The sequence below is a fragment of the Marmota marmota genome, unplaced genomic scaffold (assembly GCF_001458135.2).
Source record: "Marmota marmota marmota unplaced genomic scaffold, marMar, whole genome shotgun sequence".
NCBI classification, from domain to species: Eukaryota; Metazoa; Chordata; class Mammalia; order Rodentia; family Sciuridae; genus Marmota; species Marmota marmota.
Window position 1 is genome coordinate 6,299,458 of NW_025999969.1, and position 26,943 is coordinate 6,326,400.

General features: G+C 37.4%; 2 protein-coding genes across 5 annotated transcripts in view; one reads left to right on the forward strand and one right to left on the reverse strand.

Moving 5' to 3' along the window:
• Positions 1–10,745: 10,745 nt before the first annotated feature.
• Cldn1 (claudin 1) lies at positions 10,746–25,581 on the reverse strand. The gene is made up of 4 exons (XM_015499998.2): positions 25,109–25,581; positions 16,940–17,104; positions 14,396–14,480; positions 10,746–12,745 (listed from the first exon to the last, which is right to left on the reverse strand). Exons 1-4 carry the CDS (start codon positions 25,329–25,331, stop codon positions 12,583–12,585), a joined length of 636 nt encoding a protein of 211 aa, XP_015355484.1. The 5' UTR covers positions 25,332–25,581; the 3' UTR covers positions 10,746–12,582.
• Positions 25,582–25,653: 72 nt separating this feature from the next.
• The window catches only part of Cldn16 (claudin 16), a 97,205-nt gene continuing 95,915 nt past the window's right edge, over positions 25,654–26,943 (forward strand). For 3 of the 4 annotated variants that reach the window (XM_015499997.2, XM_048804072.1, XM_015499996.2), the window contains exon 1: positions 25,654–25,755. The gene's annotated coding sequence lies outside the window, so the exon portion shown is untranslated. Of the gene's footprint in view, positions 25,760–26,943 lie in introns of all 4 variants that reach the window. The other variant, XM_015499995.2, reaches the window with a different exon arrangement.

Here is a 26,943-nt window from a genome sequence, read left to right on the forward strand (position 1 = left end):
CAACACAGGATTTTGTAAGATGATGTATCTGTCATTCGTAAAATATTAGTTCACTAAATCATGCTGATCTGTGAAATGATAGAACATTTCATTCATTTATTAATATTATCAGTCTCATCATAAAAGTCCTTAAGTATTATTCAAGTAGATATACTTTCACACAGATAAATTTTCATATGACAGTGAAAATTTTATCACTGACTGCAAATACTGTCAGTTGTTTTCCTTGACATGAAAACCTCACTTCATTTTTATTTAAGAATATGTTTTCTTAATAAACAAGTTTGGATAATGATAGCTAATCTTCCATCCATTTTTTCAAGTAAAAACAATGCTCCAAGAAAAAGCCAGCTGGTTCAGCTTGCTTCTCAAACACTCATGTAAGGGCTTTTCATTGATAAAACTATCATATTTTGGTACTTAGCAACTGAGTAGCATGTAATCAAGGGTTCATATTTAATAAAATTAATAGCTTTTACCCGTTCATGAAGGACATCTTTAATAAGTGAATGATGTGGAAGTGGAGAATGTAATGACTATGAATACAGTTTGATGTCACTTCCTTGGTACCTATTTAGATGACAGCAATTTCACCTACCAGTGCTTTCTCATCCACAATGGAAAAGGCACAAAACATGAGTATTATTAAGAAAATAGTTTTGATGTTACAAAAACCCTAAGTCTCAGAGTGCTCTAAAAGGTTGAGCATCAATCTTTGAGAAACCACCTAATTTGGGTGATTATGCTACAGGCCAGGAAAAGACTTTAATTTTATGACATTTTTATCATATTGACAAGAGCCTATGTGTTTGTCAGATTTTTGTCTCTGTGACCAAACACCTGACAAGAACAACTTGGAAAAGGAAAAGTTAATTTTGGCTCACAGCTCCAGAGGTCAAGTTGGTAAAATCCACTGCTCTGGGACCAAGTGAGGCAGAACATCATGGTGGAAGGGAATGATGGAGGACTCTGCTCCATTCATGGCAGCCAGGAAGCAGAGAGGTGAAGGGGAGAAGGGGCCACAGAGAAGCTGAACTCTTCCAGGGCGTGCCCCCAGTGATCCACCTCCTCTAGCCAATCCTCACCTATCTACAATTACCATCTATTCCATTCAAAGTAGGATGGACAGATTAGGATATGACTGTCATAATCTAATCATTTCACCTCCAAACATTCCTGTATTAACATCTCACATCTGATCATAACACCCTACCATTTGTCTAGCAAATGCACTGTCATTGGATCTGAGAGATTTAGTGTTACCATGGAGGATAAATGTTGAAAACAATACCAAAAATGATAAAGCCAAAAAAAGAGTCTATATGATTGGATTGTGTGTGTGTGTGTATAAATTTATATATTTGAATTAAAATGTTTTATCTATGTATGATGCTATTGTTTTTAAGTAAGATGTCTTAAATATCTGATTATCTTTTATTATAGCAATATATTTAAACATTTTATTTTAAAACTGAATAATTCTTATATTTTTTACAAAGTCTAATAAGAATTTATAAAATTCTTATCAGACATTTTAATTATTTATAAAAGAGAACTTTCACTGAACTCAACACCAAAGAATACAGGAAGATAAAACCCATTTCCCCCATGTCATTATTCAGAAAAACATAACTAAAGGTAGGCAATGTTTTTGAGTAATTACTATGACCAGTAAGCATAGCTGCTTATTTAATATTAACAACACCTCAATAAATTAGTTAGTTATCATTATTCCCAGTTAAGACTGAGGAAACTGAGGCTCAGAGAAGATAAACACCCTCACTAAACCACAGCAGTACATGTAAAAGAACTAAGTCATGAGGCTAAGAATCACTGTGAATTCTAGAACTGACCAAAGAGAGTAAAGATAAGGTGAATCCTCATTCTTAGAACTTCACTGGCAACCATTCATGGGCAATGGCAAGCCTCTCCCGTAGCATCCCTGATATGAATTCCTGACAGCAGTTTCTCCTGCTTCTAGACCCTTCAGAAAGCAGAATGTGATGTTGACCTTCAGAAGCTGTGAGAGTTTTTACACTTGCTTAACATGAAGACCAGCAGAAGATCTGGAAGGTGTTTCTTTGGGGAGGGGAAATTGATGGGATAATTCTGTAGGATTCAATGAAATAAAAACCTTGTAATGTGGCAAAAGGTGCTCCAGAAGGTGGAGCTTACTTGAAGAAGTTTCTGACTTAGGCAATCTGGTGCCCTGCATTTCAGTGAATTTCTTGTCTTGGAGGTAGAGGGAATGGAGGATTTTCCAGGATACTGGAAGAAGGATCAAGACAATTTGAATTGCACCATCCAACCTCTAGGATCTCTTTCAGTACCAGATGGAAGAGAATTTTGAGCAAATAAAAAACACTCTCTTACTGCTCACCATTTTCATTTTCTGTGAGTTCCCTCCTGGCATTCTAGTATCAATTCATCTCTGGGATTCTACAAAGAAGTAACTAAGCAGGATATTTTGTCTTGTATGCCTACTATCCAATGCTCAGCACTATCTTTTTATTCTTTTATTTTTAAATTAATTAGTTAGCTGGGCATGGTGGCACATGCTTGTAATCCCAGTGTCTCAGGAGGCTGAGACAGGAGGATGGACAGTTCCTCTAATACCCCCCAAATTAATTAATTAATTAATTACAGTGCTGGGAATGGAACACAGGGCTGTAAGCAAGTGCCCTACACAGGTGCCCCTATTTTACTTCTAGGAAGTAGGAATCTCACCATGTTGCCCAGGCTGACCTCAAACTTGGTGTCCTCCTACCTCAGTCTCCCAAGTAGCTAGGATTACAAGTGCACACCACTATTATCTCTATCTTATACAGAGGATATGGGGAAATAAGAGATAAATTGTTTGTTATAGGAATCTGTGAGACAAAATCATACCATAAGCATTGAGGGAAAAAAAAGGAAAAGTTAATTGATTTTTAATTATTTAATAAATCCTTGCCGAGAAAACTAGGCACATTCCCAGAAACTGGAGAGATAGCAGTGAAGCAATCAGAAAATTTTTCCACATTCCTATGAGAATGTAAAAGATGTGCACATAAGCCAAAATGTCTGTATCAGTTGGTGATAAGAACAGTGAGTAAACAAAAGGATGTTGGCCGGTGATGAGGAGTTGAGAGATATGCTATTTTATATTTGGTGGTCAGGAAAGGTTATCAGATAAAGTGGCATTTGAGCACAGAGCTTAGTGCAACCGAGGAACTATATCATGATATGGGGGTGGGATTCTCTCTATGTAGAAGGTGCAGCAAATGTAATGGCCTACACTGGGAATATGCTTTTGATATCTGAGGAAGAGCAAGGTTAGTGAAAAATGAAACAGGGAGAAGAGACAAGGCCTGAAAGGAGACTGAGGACCATATAATATATAGGACCCAGTAGCTCATCATCCAAGGCTTGAATTTTATCCAAGCCTTAGAGGGTTTTGAGCAGAAAACCAATACAATGTGAATTTGATTTTAAAATAATCTTGATTCTGTCAGGAAATTAGACTCAAAGTGGATAAAGATTAAAGCCAAGTTGCCAATGGGGAAAAAATCCAATAAAATATCAATAGTCAAATGAGAGACAATGGGGATTTGACTAATGTGGTGAGAAGTAATCAGATTTGTGGTCAATTCTAACCTATAATGAACAGGATTTAATAATGAAATAATAATAATGTGTATGTGAGAAAGAATATAGTCAAGAGTATTGTGAAAAATACCCAAGAGACCAAAGAAACATAGAAATAGTTAAATTCAAAAGAGAGAGACTTCAGGTTTTGTTATGCTTTTTGGGTAGAGGGGGTGTCAGAGGTGAGATGGTGAAGGGAATCTGTTTTTGTCACTGCTTAGCTTAAGATTCCAATTAGCCCAGTGGAAGCAAACTGCATGCAAGTCTGGGGTTCAGAGAACAAAATGAGCCTGTGGTTTTAAATTTGGGTTGCTTTTTCATGGTTTTATTGGAGAGGAACTAAGAAAATCAGGAGGGGAAAAAAAAGGAGGCTGCTATTTTTCTGAGAGCTGTCTTCTGTTGGGATTTACCTCTGTTGGGGGAGATGTTTCAGCTGGGGTGGTTTCTTTAACTGAAAACACTCTCCTCTAAGCTACTCAAATTCTCAATCACGTCTAATCATTTTTTTGTAGCTAATTCTGGCCTTACAACTGTGTCAGAGAAGATACTGAATTCAGTTAAAAAAATAATTTAGGTTGTGAGTATTAGATAAGTGGTCAGAGCACCCTGTATATAGTTGATGCTGTGAGTTCTTGATTCATAAATTTGGTTGAATGAAAGACTGATGATATAAAAGGGCAATATATTAATTCTTAAGGTAAATAAGTATGCTATAACCTTTCAATGCAGAATGCAAATCAACTTTTAAGTTTTCTAGACAATGTATGTTCTACATTTACTTTTTTTTTTTTTAAATAGAGTTCAAAAAGCCCTTTATAAAAAAAGCAAAATTCAACACACTTGGTTTAAACAATGAATTAAATAAGCTCTTTTCTCAAGATTTTAAGACCACTATTTTAACACAAATGACTGATGTGTTCAATAAGCATTACCTTTGTATCATTATTTAAAAACAATTCCATATGAAGAAAAGTGTCCTTTACCCTAATTTTGTCCAAAGGACCAAGTCGTTTGTTCTGACAAATTTAGACTTTGTTTATATTGGTTCTATCATATTAAATAGTTTTCTCCAGTGACTTAAAACCTAATGCAGAGGCTAATCTTTTCTTAATTTTTTAAAATCATTTGGTAATTGTGTAATATGGGGAAATTTGGTGATCCAATAGAGGGAATATGTCAGTTTGAAAATTTAGAAAACTCCCCTACTAACTTACACAGCCATAGATAAGAAGCATTCATGTTCACCTTTGAAGAATGTAAGTTATCAGCTACCTATTGTATGCCAGGTATTGAGCAAGACACTTTTTTTTTTTTTTATAATTCTCTGTGTGAAGAAGAGCTGCTCTAGGTTGATGGGTAAACAATAGAGTAGAGAAACTGTGGTTGGTTTGCATTCATCAGAATACAGGATGTAAAATACTTAAGACTTGTAATAAACCCAGGGCAGAAGTATGAATGTAACAAGTTTTTGAGGATAAACAAATCTTTATAAAAGCATTTTTTTTTTTCTCTCTCCCTAGCAAACCTACAGCTTAAGTTAGACTGAGAGGATTAGTCCTGGTATTTTCTTTGGAGGATTTTTTTTTTCTTTTTTCTGAGCTGACTCCCCCACAGTGAGGTAGCAGTTTAAGATTTAAAAAGATTAAATAACACTGGGAACTTAGATCTCAATCTACTTAATTTCCTAGGATTTCTGGCTAGAATACTGTTTTTTTTTTTTTTTTTTTTTTTGTAAACGTACAACTTGAGATCATAGGAGAGTTTGAATGTAAGCAGCCAGCTAGGCAGTGGAGAAGGAATAGGCCAGGACTTGGACTCAGAAAACGAGACTTAAATCTTGTCTCCATCATTAATTTTGTGAGCTTGGGCAAAACTTCTTTTCTCCATGTCTCAGTCTATCTATTTGTAAAAGAGGGGCCTGGTGATCACATTACTCAAGACTCTTTCAGAAGCAAATGACAGAAATGCAAGTCAAAGTGCATTAGAGCATGTGAGATTTATCTCTGCACATAACTGAAAATGCCATGTTATTAGCAGCTCGGGATACAGTTGGACCAAGGGGCTCAAATTGTGCTCCCAGGCTCTGCCCCTCTCCATCTCTCAGTTCTTCTGGCTTCATTTGTTTCTGTTTCTGTATTTTGCCTCTAGACTTTTTTCCCCTCTCTTTTTTCTTTTTGGAGTGGGGGTTGGCATCAAAGATTGAATTCGGGGACACTTGGCCACTGAGCCACATCCCCAGCCCTATTTTGTATTTTTTTATTTAGTGACAGGGTCTCTAAGTTGCTTAACTCCTCACCTTTGCTGAGGCTGGCTTTGAACTCGAGATTCTTCTGTCTCAGCCTCTGGGATTACAGGTGTGCACCAGCTCGCCCGGCTTTTCTTCTCTTGAGCTACCAACTTCTTGGGAAACAGTTTTCTTCCCTTACAGTTCCATTGGTCCAAATGACAGTTGGTCATATACTCTTTACTAGGTATCTGTGATATCATGATGAAAAAAAAGTGTTTTTTTAAAATAAGCATATAAAATTCCCTTTTCTATTAAACATTCATCTGATAGAACAGTCAGGCAGCATACTCACACATAAATAAAAAATGTAATGCTTTGCCATTCTTAGTATATTCCAAAGAGAAACTAAGGGGAAGGAATAGAGAATGGTGAGGGACTATTTGATAGAAAATGATAAGACAAGGTTTTTCTCATATGCAAATATTTGAGATTCTTCTGTGAGAAAAACCATGAGTTTAGGAAGTTGTTTGTTGTGTCTCAGGACAAGCCAGGACACTGGCTAGGGCAGGATGATATTAGAAGGACACTGGTTGGGAGTAAGGGTGGAAAAGAAAGTAATGAGTATCAGATTTTACTTTAGGTCAGTTGGAAATCCTGAAAGGTTGAAATCTGTAGAAGGACAAAAATAATTATCCAAATCGTCTTTAAGGGTATCTCTCCTGATGCAACATGGAGAACAGGCTGTAGGACATAGCAAATTAGGATCAGAAGAGTTAGGGTCAGTTAGGAGGTTATTCCACTCATCCAAGTGGCTTAGACTACCAGAGTAAGTGAAGAATAATGATCAGGCTCAGAATGATTTTTTTTTTTTTTTAGTCAGTACTTGTCAGTACAAATGAACCCAGGGCCTCACATATACTAAGCAACTACTGAGCTACATTGTGAGCCCTTTTCATTTTATTAGGACAGGATCTCTTGGTAAGTTGCTCAAGTCGGCCTTGAACTTGCATTTCTCCTGCCTCAGTCTCCTGAGTCGCTGGGATCACAGATGTGCAGTACCACACCTGGCTCTCAGGATAAATTTTGAAGGTGGAGTTGACAAAGTTTGCTGTTGAATTAAATATTGTCCTTCAAGAGGAAGATCAAGACTCATAAAATGAATCCATCAGACATGCCACTTTTCTTTGGGATGAAATAAAGATGTAAAGTTGTGTATACATAGCCAAAATTTTGTTGTTTGTTTGTTTGTTTTGCAATTGTCCTATATATTCTTTAATTATATTCATTGAGATACTTATAGCTCTATGGGAATATGATTAATGTTCCTGTCTCAAAGTTGGAGGTCAGGGGTAGGGTGAGCCATCTGAATCACACCTATGGAAAGTAAAATAGGATGTTTTTCTAAAACAAACCATAGTGCCATTATGGGAAGAGGGAGTCAATGCTAGACAATAAAACACACACACACAGACACACACACACACACACATTTACACCCACACAATGTCTGGTATAAATGTCCTTAAACTTTCCTTTGATCCTAGAGAAATTCTAATGCTTTTTCTTTTACAAAGTAAGTGAAATCATTAGCATTATCTCTTGAGGTTTTACATATGGGTTTAGAAAATATTTAAGTGGAATTCTCTCCAGGCCTAAGAGCCTAAGCCCCACTAGTTAAATCCTGTTTGGAATTATTGTCCTGCTGTCCAACAGTAATGAAATTAGTAAGGAGTGTGCAGGGGGAGAGCTGGGAAGGGGCTGACCACTATCAATTCTCTTCTCTCTGCCTTATTTTTGCAAGTAACCATGTCCCACTCCCACTCCCACCTCCACCTCCACCTCCTCCTCCTTCCTCCTCCTTCTTTCTATCACTTTCCCTGAATGGGCAGTGATGTTTCATGTTTTGATGCATGTGCTTAGCTGCTGCTTTTTCCTGGAATTTCCCTTCCTGGAATTTCCCTTCTCGTACCTACCTCGGCATGTAAAAATCTAAGACATAGGTGAAACACCAACATTTCCTGGCATCTGATTCTCACAGTTCTATCTATAGTTATCCTCTTCCTCATTTGTGATCACAATGTGCCCTATGGAAATGCCTATCAAAATGAGTACCCTTTATCTTATCCCCTTCTCCACAGCACATTGTTGAGTTTCAGCATATGCAGTATCCTTTCTCTCCAGTCCTTTTTACATTTAAAACCACAAAATTTAAAGGGGAAGGGGGGAGATGAGAAAGGAGCAAAGAAGAGCAATGCCTTCTTCCCTCTGACTTTGTTTCTTTAAAATAGAATAGTTTATTAATAGACAATGTGTTGCTGTGATGGAAAAGAATATATTCTGAACATTAGAAGGAGCAGTGGGAATACACAAGTGTGAAACCCATAAAACAGGTGCTTATAAGGCAGCCCCTTTAACAGTGTAGATCTTACGCATCCCATCTTACCCTAGGTTAGTTTGTCCTAAGTTAGGATTTGTTGGGGGTATCCAGAATAATCTAGATTTAATATATTTCTTCCTTTGAACAACTGGCTAATATGCTTTTCTGCTCCCATCAGATTGCGGCTGTAGTTTTGTGCTTTTCTCTTTGAAGTTCAAGATAGATCAGCACGTGACCTGAGAAGCACGACTAGGACATGATGGGGCTTGATGTCGTTTTACCTGAGTAACAGAAAAACCTGGTTGGAATGGATGTGAGAAATGTTGGTCTTCACCTCCCTGAAAGAGAAGCTCAAAGTAGGACTTTCCCTTCAGAGGTTTTTCATTCCCCTGATTTGGGGTAGGGCCCTGACATTAGAAATTTCAAAAGCTCACAGGTGATTCTCAATTCCTGTTATGGAGAAGAACCACTGCCTGGATCTAAGTGCTCATTTTACAAAGGAGGAAATAGTGAGTGGATAGCTCACAAGTCTGATCTGATCGGTGGCAGAACCAGTGCTTTCTTTCAACTAAACATTCTCCACGCTGCTCAGGCCCAGGACTGTGTCTTACTCGTTTGGCCTGCCTCCATTTAATAGAGCTGGGCTCATGGTAGGTATTCAGTAAATATCAACTTTATACATTCACATCTATTTTTTAATTGCCAATATCAGCTGTTTTGGGGGGAAAAAATCTTAATAGAAGGCAAGTATGCAAAATTCCATGAGATTTTCAGAGGTCCAGCACAGAGAGCTCCTGATGGCCTGGGCTTGGTCCTCAGCAAGCTGTCCCCATGTAACCCCAGAACTTGTCATGACTTCCATCAGGGTTTCCATGCCATCAGTTAAATGAAGAGATTTTAGGACAGGCTGGGGGTAAGTACGGAATGTGTGGAGTGAGGAGGAAGGAAAAGCAGGAACCTATCGCATGAGCTACATCCCCAAAGGAAAAAAATCCACAACCAGATCATGTTCTGTGAATGGATAATTATGAATGTAATGATTCCACTATTGTCATGTATGTAAGAAATAAATAACAAATAAATGGATGGCTTAAGAAAAGAATTAATGACAGGTTTAAACACATAGGAATATGAGAACAAGATGGCATTATACCTGAATCTGGGCATACATAGAAAGTGCTAACTAAGAGGGAGGGAAGATGACACAGTTTGTAAGAATATTGGCACTCAGATTCAGGATGAGTGCACACAGAGATGAACATCTCATTGCTGTCATTTACAATCTAGCTTTTCCTCCAGTTCTTATCAGGAGCACCTAACAATTTTATTTCCACCAACTTCCAGGCCTGGACTTTACCCTCAGAGATTTAAATTCTATAGAAACAGAGTGTGGATTCTGTTTAAGGAGAATTGAAATCAAAGTGACCCCCAACGATCTTGGTCCCTCACAGATCATGCTGATGCCTGAGTCCACAGTATAGCGCCATCCTTTACTCACATCCCTTGGTCTCATAAATATGAAAATTACCCAGGCAGAGGCCACACTCATTTATTGATATATTATGCTCATTTATTGATATATTAAGATAGTGAGCAATGAGTTTCATCACCTGCTTTCCTAACAGATAGTTTTGATAAGAATCATTATAAAAACAACAATGGATTTTTAGCCTGATTTTTACTCTTCATTCACTCATTGATGTACTTCCTCTTCTTATGGATGAAAAATAAATAATTGTGAATAATTACGGGTACCTCTTCTATTACCAGCCTGTGTAAGGAGCCCAGTTTGAGAGAGGTGGCACATCCTAGTGAGTAGAGGTAGGGGAATATTTGGTCTGGCCCAGAGGTATTGTAGTTCTTTCCCAAGAGCACATGGTGAATCAGATCCTGTCTCAGGACACCTCCTCTGGCAAGCATACCAATATTGAAATAAGTTATTAGAAATCAAGCCACAAATCTTTTTTTTTAAATTATAAAACATGGTTTATTTAAAAAGAGCAATGCTTTATACAAATTCCCATTACAAACCCACCAAATATCTATTGGCCTTTTCTAGGTGTGGTAGCAGAATATAAAAATATCAAAACTGGATAAATTCTATCACAAAAATTCTGTTGGATCTTTGGACTATTGATTTTCTGTGGAGTTTAGCAATAGGTTTCCATATGCATTTACACAACATATCAGGCTTTATATATGAGGCAAGGGCTCTTTGATAACATCTAGAAGCATAGATTGTCAGGTTTGGAAGACATGCTAAAAGTTGCTTGGTCCAAATCCTCATAAGACTCAGGATAACTTCTCCCTGTGCTTTTAGCATGAAGTACCGTTCCCACTACCCTGCAGTGCTTGTTAGCTGCCACCTGACAATAAGAACACTGAAGGTATTACTTAACAAATAACCTCCACAAACCCCTTACAGTTTATGTGTCAAAGACTCCCAAACACTCAGGTTTCTGTTTCCTCCTTTGCATCTGCTTAGCTACAAAAGCATCAGTCCATCTGACTGAAGAAATGAGGACTTTCTCAGGATCCTTTTTATTTAGTGAACTGAATCTCACTTTAGTGTTTCACCACTCAAGAGACTGATTAAGGCAAATGACCCATGTCAATATTCCTCTTCTTTTTCCTCTTTTTAAAAGTAACCCCCGGAACTATGCACTTAAATTTCTAAATTCTTTCCCTAGTACAGCACATTTCACCTTACAAAACCACATTCACATGTATTGCATCTCACTGGAGTCCCACAACATCCCCGTGATGTAGGCAGATTAGGAATTACAAACCCCTTTTTAGAGATGAAGCAATAAATCTAGGGCAGCCAAGTGTCTTGCCCAAACTCAAGGCAATAATTGATAGCATTGAGATTCAAATCCAGGCCTCCAGACCTCAGAGTCAACACCCTTTCCATTACATCATCTTGCTCATGTGAAGCAGCTTTCTTACAGACTAGAAAGGTAGGAGAAGTCGTTCAAATGGAACAGAGCACCAACAAAATGCTCAGCCCAGCAGAATGAAAGGAAATGGACCTGCAGAAAAAAGGAGCTACTACACAGAGCAAAGGCTGTGTGTAGGTTTTATTCAGCAACTTCAAAGCTGCCAATTGAGCAAAGAAAAATACTACTTAGGCATATTTCATGTTCAAAGAATGAGTCTCATATCAACTAATTAATACTCCCATTACCTTTACCAGCTGGTTAAGCATAATTATCTCAATTTGACAGATGGAAAAAGAGGTAGAAAGATTAAGTGACTTGCTCACAGCTATAGAGAGAGTATTTGTCACCACATTATCACTCCAGCAAGTCTAGCATTTTGTTCAGATAAACATACCACACCTCTCTGGGAAGAGGTAAACTATATAATAATTACATATGAAAAAAAAAACAAAACAATGTAGCTTAGGAGGGAGGAAGAAAAAGGTAGTTTGGGGGATGTGGGACTGTGAATAAGTATCTTAAAAATCCAATCAATAAAACTGTGTTATGACACTCAGGTGAGCAGCACAGCCATTCCATGAAACAAATATTTTCGAAGCAAACAAGAATGCCGTAGGTCAAAGTACAGGGATCTTGAGGGAAAGTCAACAGAAAAATATCATCTGGTCATGCAGAAGGATTTGTTCCCACAGCTTTGAACTGTAACAGATTCTTATTGGCTTTCCGACTGAAAATGTATTCTACCAGATACATTATCAGATTCAGGAAAAGAGCCCAACATAAAGAAAAGTGGGCTTGGGGGGCGAGGGCTGATAAAGAAGTAAGTGCCATAAGATCATGGAAAAAATAAGATAAAGTAAGTATATGAAAAGGGCACACATGAAGAATTCATATTTGATACAGTAGTTTTGGTCTTACAGCAAAGATGCTAAAAGCTGATAGCAGGGGCTAAATGATACTCAACCTATTAAATAGGCATGAAGAAAAAGGAAGAAAAATATTCTAATAGGCTTATTTAATTAAAATGAAATATACTTTTTCTATTTTAGAGATACTCTGAGTGTACGAATACCAACATAATGACAATAAGAGTTTTTATGGTCTGATTTTTTATAGAAAAACATGTATATATACATATTTGTACATATTTAAGGGGCACCCCTCCCCCATGACTACTTGGTGGGAAGCCGTAAAACGATGGAAAGGGCTTCCCTCTGACACTGAGAAAAGAAGATAAAATAAGACTAAGCTACTTGTCGCAATGGGTATTTATAAAAATATGGTTTCTTTTGTAAAAAAAACCACAGTTCGGATTACAATAGTCAAAAGTCTAAGATCGTAATGTCAATGATAGTATTTCAAAGTCCATTCTGTATTTGTGTCAACAGGATTTTCTCCTTTTGCCTCTGTCACACGTAGTCTTTTCCACTGGATGGTGTAGGTTTTGGATAAGGCCGTGGTGTTGGGTAAGAGGTTGTTTTTCGGGGACAGGAGCAGCAAAGTAGGGCACCTCCCAGAAGGCAGAGCGAGGCAGCAGCCCAGCCAGTGAACAGAGCCTGGCCAAATTCATATCTAAAGAGAGACACAAGGCATACGTTACTCAACAAATCACTGGCAATTTTTCTAAAGAAGGAAATTATATAATACACATTATATTTCTTTAGAGAAATTACGCCCCCTCTTGATTCCTTGGGAGGTACTTTAAGGTCTGTGAACACAAGAATGATTACATTGCAATTATTGACAATTTATAATAGTACAGCAGGAATATAACCTGCAATGCCAACTTAATTACATGAATATTTCCAAAGATTTTTCCATGTATAGGAGACTTGTAAAGCAATGCTTATATATTTCAGTTGTGGGGATTGGACCACAGTTCCTAGTCTATAACTTATTAATTGGTACTATCAAATACCAATCATATTTTTAAAAAATTTGCTAGAGTAGAAACTACTAGAGTTTCTAATAGTTGATCCTACTATGTAAACTAAAATCTAAAATTTATGTTTTATAAAAAGACTTCTGAGTAGTCCATAGCTCAAAGATGTATTAAGCCAGCCAGTTTCCTATGGTCAAGTATCTGTGACTGATTATGGACAATAGAGATAAAAGAACTAGATCTAAAAGTTATAAGGCCTGGGTTTGGATCCTGATGCAAACCCCCAACTGTTGCAATTATGGGAAAGCAACTTCACCTCTCACCCATAGTTTCTTCCTCCTGTTTCCTTGGATGGGTTTCAGGATCATGTGTGAGCATGTAAACAAAAAGTGCATAGTGTCCAGCAACTTATAAACTGCTTTCACATGCACTACTGGTATGACTGCTCTGGTAAAATTTTGTCCTATTGACCTCCATAAGTTTCTGTTCCTGCATCATAAATCTTATGGGACAGGCTCCAACATAATCATTGCAGTCTGTGTTCTTCTGTACGTGGGAGATTATATAAAAAGAAGCACACCTTATCTCTGAAAACACTGAGATTTTTCATTTGTTCATCCTAGGACTTACAAACAATAATTACATTTTAACATCCTGACTTTGAATGTAGTTATTAAGCTTTAAAGATGTGAAGACAGTGAGACAATCAGTGCTGTCCCTGATCAAAGTGTGTCATCATGTGAGGACCAAGAATCTGCTCTTTAACTTGTATGGTTTGTAGTAATAACAGAGATGATCTTTATTAAGTCAATTTTGTAGTGGTAATGGAACATAATACTTCAAAGGTACATCTCAAAGTACTAGAAAAATACACCACAACATGGCTTTACATGTAAAAATAACTGTTAAGAATAAACTATTATTCATTAACCACTATGGTAGTACTATTTTTTTAGCTATAATAAACTATGCATTACAAGTAATCATAGTTAGTTGCTATAAACATCAGAATATACTTCAAGAAGAAAATTTTAAATATATTAACACTTGTTCATATTTGGAGGAAAAAAATAAAGATGCCCCATGTAGTTGGGAAATACACAGCCCAGAACTTTTCTACTTTGAAGTGCATTTTGTCATCAATACAGGTTGTTAAAGCAATTATCAAACTCATTTTAACACAAGTCACAGGTCATTTGAATTGTTTGCAAGTTTGACATAAGATTTCATACAATTTTTGAAAGCAAATTTGAGGAACTATGGCATTAGCAGGATTGTGTTGAACATAAGAAGGGCATTTCTCTCAGAAAATAAACTATTTTCTGCTTGAATAGCATTACCTGGCATTGACGGGGGTCATAGGGTCATAGAATTCTTGAACAATTCTATTGCCATACCATGCTGTGGCAACTAAAATAACCAGACCTACAGAAATGCAAAACAAAAGGCTGTTAATCACTATGGAACACTGAGCCCATTAAATCCAAACGTATTTTATAAGAATTAAATCTCAACAATAGTGCTGACATTTTTATCTTAGTATTACCAATAGTAGAGTTGATTTATATATGATTTATTCCAAGTATTCTGTTAAGATATATAAAAATATTAAGTTGGAATTAGGCATAGTTTAACTATTCATGACATTTTATTTATTTATTATTCAAGGTCACTGGCACAAATAATGCTTTTTAGAAGAAATCCAGCAAATTCATATTATTCAAGATTTTCTTCAAAGGTACTGCAGTCCTATAGTTTAGTATGCTAAGCTACTTTTAATAGAACTGTTGTTCTTATTAGTTGTGCTTAAAAAATAAGGTGAGAATTCTTATAGGTTCCACTTGACCAAAGTGAAAATTTACAGTTTCTGCTGGAACAAAATTAAAATAAGCGGCTAGTAGCAGAAAGAGCAGGACCTGTCTCAGAATGGACCAGAACACCCAAATCCCTAATGGCTAGAGCAACACTGTACAATGAATGATTTGCTGAGGGTGCCATGTCAAATTGCTTTCTATAGCACAAGCTCAGTTTCACACAAAATTTTTATCCATTAATATCAGGGAAATCACTTCATCTAAAACACCTATGCCATTTACATAAATATAAAATGTTTATAATGAAATATAAAATGGCTCATATTTTCTTGTCCAAAGGAAATAACTGGTATACAAAATTTCAGTTAGATAGAAGAAATAAATTCAAGAGATTCATTGTACAAAAGGCTAACTACAATTAATGTATTCTTGAAAAATGCTAAGAAAGTATATATAAGTGTTCTTAACACAAAAATGGTAACTATGTGAGGCAAGATGTTAATTAGCTCAGTTTACTTATTTTTCAATGTATATGAAAAATATGTGCAAATTTACCTGTCAAGAAATAAATTTAAAAAGAAACTAATATCTTTTATTGCAATTCTGAAAATTCATCAGTATAGACAGATTAATTTCTATATTCCTTCTCCTCTTTTTCAAAAAAATTGGTTATATCTACTCATCTTTAATGCAGGAGAGTAAACACTTTGGTTTTTGGCTGTTCAAATAGACCATGTGCACCCACCTGTGAGCTGCATGCCTGAGGAAGTTTCTGAGACTGAAGTTACAAGAAGGCAAGCAAAGAAAAGGTGCTACACACTGAGTTTATTCAAGGCCCAAGATGAAATTGTTAGGAATAGAGCATCATTCATGTCTTTTCAGACAGGAGCTAATATGTGCTTCAATAAGTTGAAATTTTATCACTGGTCACTTTAATCACATCTTTAGCAAAGCCACATTCTCCCTCTATTACGGGTTAAATTAACATGTTGTGCTGGATCAAAGCCCCTCTAGGTCTTAGGTCAATACAAAAATTAAGAAAGTTTAACTCTAGTTTTCCTAGTAGTATATTTGTATCTAATTCAGAATAATGGGTTTATATATATATATATATATATATATATATATATATATATATATATACACACACACACACACACACATATATGTATGTATATATATATATATGTATATATATCATATATTTATACATATTTATATTTATATTCACACATAATAGTTAGGATATATAGTACTCTATTACTATATGCCTACATTAGGTATTATATTAAAGGCATATTAAAATAAACCTTATAATAATAAAATAAACCTTATTAGAAAGATGTGAAATGATGCTATTCATCTTCTAGCTTTTATTTTCTCAAAAGACACACAATTTAACACTTGAATAGAATAACACATACATCCTTATTTTCTATGGTAAAAATAACCTCATTATTTTATCAAGATTTTTTTCCAAGATGTTCCCACGTTGTTTTCTTTCCTACTCATCTAATCTAACTTCAATAGTCCACCTCTATTCCAACTGGCCTTTCTCTCTTCTGATCTATGGATATATACTTTTTATTCTGGAATTATATCTTCCATATAATTCTATATGGAATGTTGTCCTCATTTTTCTCCAATAATCCAAATCCTGTCTACCTTTCACAGACCTGTATGATTACCCAGTGATTTATGCTTCCTCTCTCTATTCCCCATCATTTTAACATAGTATCTATGGAGACACAAGAGATGTTTTCTAAATTAATAAAATTGTTCTTGATTTTTTTCTAGGTAGCAAACATCTCTCTTCAACTGGGGAGAGACTGGTTGTAACAAACAAGTGAGCATCTGAAACCTTAGCGAACAGAACTGACATGTGAGCACATACATAATATTTTCATTTGGCTCTCACACAACAGTCAACTGACTATAGGTCTGTGTCTGCAGATTTTAAAGAGATGAAAATAATTATAAGTCCAATTCATTCAACAAAACCTAATGAAACCAAAAACTAAATCTCAATCCATATTGGTAATGGGAACCATGGAGGCAGGCCTCTCTTACCTGCAATAAGGAAGATCACACCCCCAATGACAGCCATCCGCATCTTCTGAACCTCATCGTCTTCCAAGCACTTCATACACTTCATGCCAATGGTGGACACAAAGATTGCTATAAGTCCCAGCAGGATTCCAATCACCATCAATGCACGGGTTGCTTGCAAAGTGCCTGAAAGGAAATATTTAGAACATTTTAAAAAACTTGCCTAAACTAACAAGAAAAGAGTAGTAGGAGACCAAGTATATTTTAGTCTTGTATGGAAGGGAAGAATCTGAAGTGGGAGTTAGACGGCCTCCATTCTAGTGATATTTCTGCTGGTAGACTACACTATTCTCTCAAAAACAAAACAAAATAAACAAACATTTAAAAAAAACAAAAACACCTAGGCTGGATGCTGAACAGAGGCTCTCTGGCCTTAACATTTTTTTTTTAAATTAAATTCAAAATCAACTGGAAGAATAAGCAATGATCTAACTGAACAGGTTTAGCTGAACTAATGTCTATTTATTCCTTACTAAGAGTATTTTAATTCTGAAATAACAAGTATACATATTATCTTGATGTTTACTATTTGTAATTTAAATGGCTTACAATGCATCTTTGGTATTTATCACCAACTTTACACCACAATCATTAAGCTTCAGAAAAAGTAGTGAATATGAAACATAAATGAATTTTTCCAAAGATTATCATGGCTGGATAAGCCACACTTGTATCTCTGGTGACTAGAAGGATACAAACCCCATTTTTTTTAAAACAAAATAAACTTTAAGAAGTTACTTTGGGACACAGTAGTATATTCACATTCAAAAGTTTAACCGTTTTTTTCCAACTATATCAGCTGTCATGTTATAAAATAACAGACACAATAATTCATTTTGGTATTTCTCAGGATCCCACTAATTTTCTAATCCCCCATATTGTCTTTGGTATACTAAGTCATGATCAAATAGACAGGATCAGGTTTGAGAGATTATGTCGATAGATCTCTTAAAGAGAAGAAACTTCAGACCATCATTGTGACATAAAGGTGAAGACTTGAAATATATAAGGAGGGGGAACTAAACAGATTAGATTTTATTTAGTTAGAAGCATTGGCTCCTTCTGGTCTTCAAAAGTGGCTGAGATGATGGAAAAATTTTGAATTTCAAAATCTTATTTATACTCAGGTTCAGTTCAGCATCTTCAGGGTTGATAACTTAGGCTACAGATCAAAATTAAAACTAAACATTTCTGAAGCATCATTAAATTTCAATTTATTGACATTTCTATTCTTGTCATCATTGATCTATGACAAATCATATTAATCTCTTTCTAAGAAGCATCAAAGGTATTTTATAGTATCTGAGTGATATTCTGTAAACCAAAATAATTTCTTGCTTGACTTCATTAGAAAATGAAACAGATACTCTCTGCCTCCCCTTAACATTCCTACCTCCCTGTGTGTAGAAACATCTATACACACCCACCCATACCCGTAGCTCAATATTCCAGGTGGGAAAGAAACTGAGGAATCAAAACATGTTCCCCAGCCCACGGTTCACAGGAAGTGAAGCTGCTTACAAGATCATTAAACAACTTTTTGCACGGAATCACTAACCATACTGTGGTATGAAGAGGAAAGTACCAAGGACTCCATAACTAAGATGTATACTTCCTTCTCATTCACGAATAGCCTTTGCAAAGAAAATCATTACTTAGAAAGAAAACTAAAAATACAATAACTCAATTCTCATCCACAACACGGACTTCAGATTTGGTGGGATTCCAGGCAGAGGCCAAAAGCAGCACAAACAACACAGGTGCCTAGAGGATAAGGTGACTATTCAGGTCAGCTTTCCCAGGACTGTCTTCATTTTAAAACGAACAGTCCTGCATCCTCAGGGGGCTCTGGGTCCTGGGAAAACTAAGACAATACGATATGGAAAGCGAAATGAGGTTCAGCAAGGTGCAAGGAAGGCATGCATTATAAAGAGTTTATTACAAAGTGAGGGTAGAGGATTGGAGTCTATTCCAACTGTATTCAGAAGTCACTGGAAGATCTTAAAGCAGGGGTGACATGATTTTACCCTCAGTATTTAGATCATATAATCAGAAAATATTCCTATTACTATAGCCTTTCAAATATATAAAACCTCTTACATCTTACAGCTACCTCTTCTATTTTATCATACATACTCAGCTTTCCAACCCTCTATTAATGACTTTTGTTTGCTTTCTCTGATCTCTTTCCAAGTTTTCCAATAATAGGGTCACAAATGTTACCTACCTTATATAATAATCATACTTCTGTTTGTCAAGTAAAAGCACCAGCCACTTAACCAGCAGGTCTTAGCACTGAGCAAGCACAGGGCATCCTTCACGAGGAGTCTACTCGGCTTTGGGTCCCTGACTCAGGCTTGTATAAAACCTCTGAACTTTTAAGCAAGGCATACACACCTATAAACTACTCCAGGTTCCACCCGCATCTGCCTAGAATGACCTAGAATTCACAATTTTAATCTAAATTTCTCCCCTTTATAAAAACAAACAAGCAAACAAACAAAAAACACCTTTGGTTCATGTTGTACCACTTCTTTTGCAAGGTTTCCAAGGAGGAGGAACAGATATTCTGTTTTATGCTTGCTAATAGTCCTGCAGTGTTTCATTTTCTTATAGAATAATGTGTTACTTGTTTAACAACAACAAAAAAAAAAATAGAGAAAATGGAGAAAACGAAACTGCTGATTACATAAACCATGGAGATCAAGGGGCTAATGTTTCGTTTTTTTTAAATGTGACAAAACAATAGTGTAGGATGTTGTTTTGTAAAGAAATATCTTCCATTTATATCCTGGAAGCCATTGACTTGTAAATTTGGGTTTTTTTTTTTTTTGTATTTTACAATATTAGCTGGCATCAAATACAAAATCTCATCTTTCTTCATTAATTTGGATGAATTCTTAACTATAGTGATTTGTAAGGCAAATGTAAAAATAATGAACACACATACACAAATACTGAGAATCACGACAGCATGAAAACTCACTAGCTGGGCATATGTAACGATGGATTTCAAGTCAAGTTAAGCAATATTGTGTTACAAGTTATGAGGACTTGTATGTGCAGATCAAATCTACAATGCACGGTTTTAAGCTGGAGCCAGATGAATTCTTCAAACCAAGTTCTTGTGGAAGGCTGTTAAGTCAGAGACCTAAGACATGTAGCTGTAAGCTCCTGGATAACCTGAATCAGATATTTATTTATATTTCCATCCAATGTACTGAGTATAATACTTGAAAATCTATGCCTGAAGAAGAATTTGAATTAGAGCAGTATCTTTATCTTTTAAACTGTAATAATATCATTTAAATTAATCTTTGAAACAATACATAGAAACACTTCCTTCAAGAGCTTTGGATGCTAAAATCTTTATACATAAAGCCAGATTTAGTTTTTAGGTCATTAAAAGCTAAAAACTCATGCAGAGAAGAAACATTTACACTCTTAACTTTTTAAATTATATTTCCAATGAGCTCTCAAGATGAAATTCATTTTTTTTCTTATTAGAATGACAAAGGGCAGGGCAGAGATACTAAGAGAAATGTTTAAAACTTATAAAATCATATTTTGAATCAGAGAGATATAATATAGATTCATGCTATTAACTCTGAGCTGGTTGGATCAAATCTAATGTATTCCTTTCCTGGAACTTTAAATTTGCAGATACCTGTACAATATTATAACTAACTGAAGTTGTCTGTGGAGAATTTGGTTAGTAAACATTGAAAAAGTCATGCTGTTGTTTCTCTTCATTATTCAGCAGTAAATGGAGAAGGCAGTCTTTTAATTATACTTAGCCAGACTGGTAATCTTGAGCTTAAGACCCCCTAAGGAGTTCTCACCACTTTCAACCTAAAAGTATAATTTAAAAAATATTTACAAAGATCTCTACTTATAAGACAATAAATGAGTTGCATGGTACTGATCTACTGCACTTAGATTCATCAACGTAAGTGTAGAAAGACAAGTACAGACAAGAATGTGGATTTTTTTTCTAAAGCTTTGAATGTAAATACTTGACATTGTTTATGCTACTTACTAACCATGTTACCATATTCTTACCCTACAGAGTGTATATCATAAACAAAATAAGTTTCTGTTCTATTGTATCCTCACACAGTCCTTCTTTGTACTAGTAGTTGCTAAGAATGGAGTGAATAAAAGAAAAAATTGACCACTGTGTGACAAGAAGAAAAATGTTCTTGGCTCCCTTACAATTAAATAAGCTCTTCAAGACTGTCACAGATTATATTCCTATTTTTTTTCAACTTCTGAAGTCTTTCACTTTTACTGATGTTCAAAGTTTCACAAGAGAAATCATTGTTAGCATTTCCATTTTAGTGGTGCATGAGCTCGTGTGACTTCAGAACATAAGCGAAGTCAGTAACTCCAGGATGAGGGAGGACTTTGCACTTTTCAGGATGCTCTGAGAGGTTTTGCTACCTTTCTTTGGTTTGTTTCTTAAATAAATTGCCTCATGATTAAATTTAGGCTTCTCCATCACCTCCACGTCACTTACTCATCACTTTAGGATTGTGTTCTGCCACTAGCTTTTCACTCTTCCATCACTAAAATTAGCAACAGAAAACTGGCACTGGAAGGCACCGCAGGATCATCCCAGTTATATCCCTAAGAGTGTGATTAGGGCTGTGCTCACATTTTTGAATGGATGCATTAATATTGAATTTATCTTGGTTCCTCCTACTTTGCCTCATTTTACGTGTGGGGAAAACACCTGAGCTAAGAGAGGTCAAGTGGATCCCTATCTATCATATATAATTGCTACTTAATGCAAAACCAGGTTAAAAATTAAGAACTTCTTATTTCAAGCTTTTTTTTAAATTATTACACTTCCATCATTCTAATAGTCAGAACCAACTCTTGAAACATCTGCACAACAATCGCCCTTTGAATGCCCTTGGTTTCGTAGGCATAAAGCAGTCTAGAGAATCATAAGTGGGTGCCCTCCTCTCTATCCATGCTTCAAAGACTGTCCAAGTCAGTGATTTTGTTTCTCTGCCTGAGCCTGACATCATGGTGAGAGTGCTGGGAAACCTCATGACAACCAATACTCATTAAGCACACCTACACACATGTGGATTCATGCAGAGCAAGTTTAACAGGCTAGTGTAGCTTATAAACAAATTACAGAATCTCAGAGTTAGATGAAACTTAAAGAGTCTAGCCTAACCTCCCATTTGTCTGGTGCTTGGATCTTCCCAACAGCATTCTTACAAAGTGCTTACTTATTCTCTGCTTGGATACCTCCCAACATGTAGCCTCCCTAGACAGCCCAGTCTTTGGATAGTTCTAGCTATTAAAGTCAAGTAAGAAGAAGCAACTAATGAAGCATGCAACATAGGCATTAGCTTCCCCAAATGTTGAGAATGTCATTAAAACAAGGCAAAATGTACAGGTTAATTAAGAAAAGTATGCTGCAATTATATTTGATACTCTCCTTTGTACACGTAAATTTCCACTTTCAGCTGCAAGAGTTGTCAATGTCAATGGACATCACAATAGGGTACAATGAAAGTTGTCTTATCCCCTATAAATCATAGTACATTGTGTGACAGGTGTTTCTCCAGAAGTACCTCCTCGTTTCATTTTCATAAACTGCTTGGTAAGAACTACCCAAAATAAGTCCTGCTGTCTCTCGTGTCTTACATTATATAGAGTACATTCTGTATACAGTGTAAGCACACTGTGTTCCTTAAGATCCTTCCTGAAGATCACATGTTTTTGATAACTGATACCAGTTAAAGCACAGAAACAAGGTCAGTGCTAAAACCTTGAGAAATTCCCATATGTGGAATGTTGAAATGCTAAATGGGCTCTACTGGCAAAGATAGCAGCGTACAATTTCAGGAAACCTACAGTCAAGCTTTCATCTTAAAGCATTTCATGAAACATAACCTTTTATGAGGCACACTACTTATGCACACAGAGAGTCCTTTTCATCTCTATATGTCATAGAACTACACCAAAACCAGTCAGTGTGTCACCACCCCAGATCTTCTCATCAGGTGGGTGTGAGCATCACTGCTCAGGTGGAGAAACAGAGACAGATTTCCTGGGCTCCATCCAAAAGCATCCAGTGAGTCACTGGCCAATTAAGAGAAAGAACCTGTGAGTCAAGATTCCCTCTCCTGGGAATTGGTTTTGGGAGAAAGGCCTTACTTCCATCTTGGATAAACCATGGCTTTAACCAAAGCAGAAAGGAGAATCTGTTCTCACTGAAGACACAAACCAGAAGTCTCCAAATTGTATGCATGGGAGACGGAAGTATGTATTGCTTCCACCACAGCTTTAAAAACTATAATAACTATATTAACAAGAAATTAATTAAAATGAAACATTTAAACACAGCATTATGGTTAAGGATGATCTTATTGAGTATCTACAGCATGAATCAATCTTTTTCCATTTTGTCATTTAAGTTTATACTAGTTAAACATGTTGAAAATGAACAATCTTGATTAAAGGAATGAAATTGATATTGAGACTTCTCTGGAATTGTCCTTAGTACCTTCTCCATCTGCCAAAAATGACTGACACCTTTTCCTTCAAGAGTATTTCTCTTTCCATGGGACAATTCAATGATTCACTCTCAATTGTTCACTTTGGAAATATATCACAGAAGGGCTATAAACAATACACAACTACTAAATTTATAGATTAATTTTGATATAAAAGAATCATGATGCGGGAATCTTGAAAAGCTAAAGTGACAACACACAAAACCACCATACACATCGATTAAATTCTCCAGGTGTTCAATCAGGTCTGAAGCAGGTTTAATAACTCTAAACCACATGGTTTCTGACATTTTATATCAATCGTTGTTCCTCATTGGAGGTGGGCAAAGCAAGTGAAGTAAACTTGAACAGTCCCAAGCTGCTCACCCTGGGCACACCATGGGGACTGGTGGACAGTCTTATTTTTCTGAGGAAGCTTTTCTTCAAGTTGGTTAAAGGACACAACAGACACATGGTACACAACAATAAATGTGATTGCTCAAGAGAGATCATCCTGTCATGAAAGTTTATTACCTAATTGGGGATTTAGCGAATTTTCTAACAAGGCACTCAAAAGCTTTTCATTTTTTAAAAAAGGAGAGAGATGGAAGAGGCCATTTTGTCATCTTTCTCCCCAACATCCATATAAATACTTCCCTCTACATAATCCTTTCCAACTTGATAAATGAGAAGTGAACCTTCAAGTCCTTGATAAGAGCTTGATAAGAGCTTCCAGGCTCAGATACTAAGCAAGAGAAAAGGAGACCCATCTCTCTTGCATTCTCTCTCCTTCTTCCCTAGGTGATCTCTCTGCTTTCATAAGCTGCTACTCTTCCAGCGTTTTCTTCCAGGCCTTTCTACTGTCCTTCATAGTATGCTGGGGAACTCATTCAAAAGCCTCCTTTCTTGTTGTCCTTTTCCCACTTGCCATCAATCTTCTCTCTAAAATAATACTATATGGTCCACCTCCTCTGAACACCTTGGGCTTGACAACTAAACGTCTGTGCAAATACCAAGAGGCTTCTTTAAGGAGTCTTGAGAGGGGCTTCTGCACACTTACATGATTTTAAAAATGGGAAATAATAGGTATGAAAGTGACCCTTACCATGAAAAGTCATAGTAAAGTTTTTTTTTTTTTTAAAACTTCCTTATTTGATATTTTGGAATCATGCATTTAATTTTGCACACTGTAAAAGCTACAAAAGGCACGCCATTTTCTTGCCTGAACCCTTCCAATCCTGAAGTTACCCAGAATCAGAATGTCCAGAAGAGGCCTAAGAGCTCAAGTTCAAACATGGCCTTCACTTTTCCAATCTCCACCCACCCTCATAAGAATTTAAGATGAAACCACACCTGGAGCGGGGGTGGGAGTGGGGGCAGAAAAGTGTGCCAGGGAGTTGGAGGCAAAACTAGAGCTTAGGCCCAGGCCTCCTTTTCCCAAAACCAGGGTTGTCTCTAATCCCTCACAACAGATCACGTGATCAGAAGATCTGATCACCTGAAGATTGATAATCATGTAATCACAGAACACAACAGGGTCACTACCCCATAAGGGAGCCACTGGGGGAACTGGGGTCTGTAGGTGGCTGCTGTGAGAAGGGGATACACTCACTGTTTAAATTCAGCAAGGAGTCGAAGACTTTGCACTGGATCTGCCCTGTGCTCTGCGACACGCAGGACATCCACAGCCCCTCGAAGATGGCCTGGGCGGTCACAATGTTGTCTCCAGCATAGGAGTAAATCTTCCACTGGGGTAGAGCAGTGCTGACGATGGTGCCGATCCAGCCCAGAAAGGCTAGAATGAAGCCTAGGAGCTGCAGCCCCGCGTTGGCCATGGGTAGCTCAGGCGCTCACGCAGGCTCCGGGTGGCAGGTGCAGAAAGTGGAGAGTTTGCAGGTGCGCACCTAGGGCTCCCGATGGTAGCCGGGGCGCTCCAACCAAGTTATTGAGGGGAATTCTGCTCCCTGTGCTGCTGCTAGAGAGGCTGTATTTCCGGATCAGGGTCCCAGTCCAAGTTAGCTCTGGACTTCGGCTGCAAGAAGTGGCCGCTGCTCCCAGGCTCAGGCTCTGAGACTTGCAACCGCCGGGCGCCGCGATTTAAAGCAGCTCCGCCCCCTGCTGCAGCCGGGCTGCGTCCCCTGGCGGTTTCGGGGAGGCTCACAAGGAGCGCGACCCAGTGTGCAGGAGTTGGCGCTGGCCACGGCGCTGCTGCGGGACAGTCCCGCCAGCGATGATGGGACAACTGGAGCATGACCAGAAGTATGTACGTTGCCGCTTCTTCTCATTTCTCTCCTCGCTGGTCAGGCTTCTCATTCATTTACTCCGTAGTAACGCTCAAATTACTATGGATGTGTAAACATAAAAACGCCAGAAAAGGAAAAATGGACCCCCGCAAGAGCTCCAGTTTCACTTTTAACGCGCCCCAATATCTTACTGAAAACATTTCCAACTCCTCCCCCATTCCTACTTACACACGTTCCTTCTCCTTCATTCAGAGTCCGTCCTCCCCTTCTCTTTTCCTCCTCCTTTTCTTCTCTTCAAGGTCCTGTCATCATCTGTCTCCTCAAGGGCCCTCAGAGATCTTTAGAGAACTGAGACCCAGAAAGGAAACACGACTTTCATAAAACAACACAGCAAGTTAGTAGCATATCCAGTATTTGTGTCTGCCCTTGCATCTTAAGCTGAAAGAAGCATATGCCCTTTCATATATTGTCCTCCCTTTGAAAATGCAGCCTAGTGCCCCACCCCAAGCTGCCCCCTTCACATACACCAATTGCTTCCTGAAAGGAGTTTGTTTTCGAGCAGCACCTCAGATTATCAGGGGGACCTGGCCAGTGCCCATTTCTACTCAAGGATGTTTCATGGATGGATTATCAAGTATTGTTTGTCAGAGAGGAAGGCACAAAACAGCCACCAGTGGAAAGAGCACCCTGTTGGAATTTAGGAAGACTGCATTTCCACCCTGGCTTTTGCAGGGAGGGCTCTACCATTCCCGGGCTTTGGTCTCCTTGAACTTTTAGTGTGGGCTATGTATCTCTAAGGCTTTCTTCTTTGTAGTTGCTTAGAAGTGGTGTTGTGGTTGGGAATAATTAAAGTGTTTTCCCAACTTTTGTGTGTGTGTGGTGTAAGTGTAATGGGAGGAGAAACTTATATGGTTTTGGTAAAAACAGAAGAAACTTGGAGGCAGAAATAAACATGAAGGAGAAAACAAGGGCTACACATACATACTAAGCGAGCTGTTAGACTGCAACAAGGAAGAAATGATAAAAATGTTCACACTGAGGGTGAGAGGAATGGCAAAGCCCTCTGCCCCACTTGGCTGTTTCCAGATGACTTTTGTGAAGGCTTAAGGAATACAGGACTTGTCTGCCCAGGGATTTGGGGTGAGCAGCGAGGAAGAGGGTGACATAGGAGCTGGAGGAAGAGATTTAGTTAAGCAAATATTAA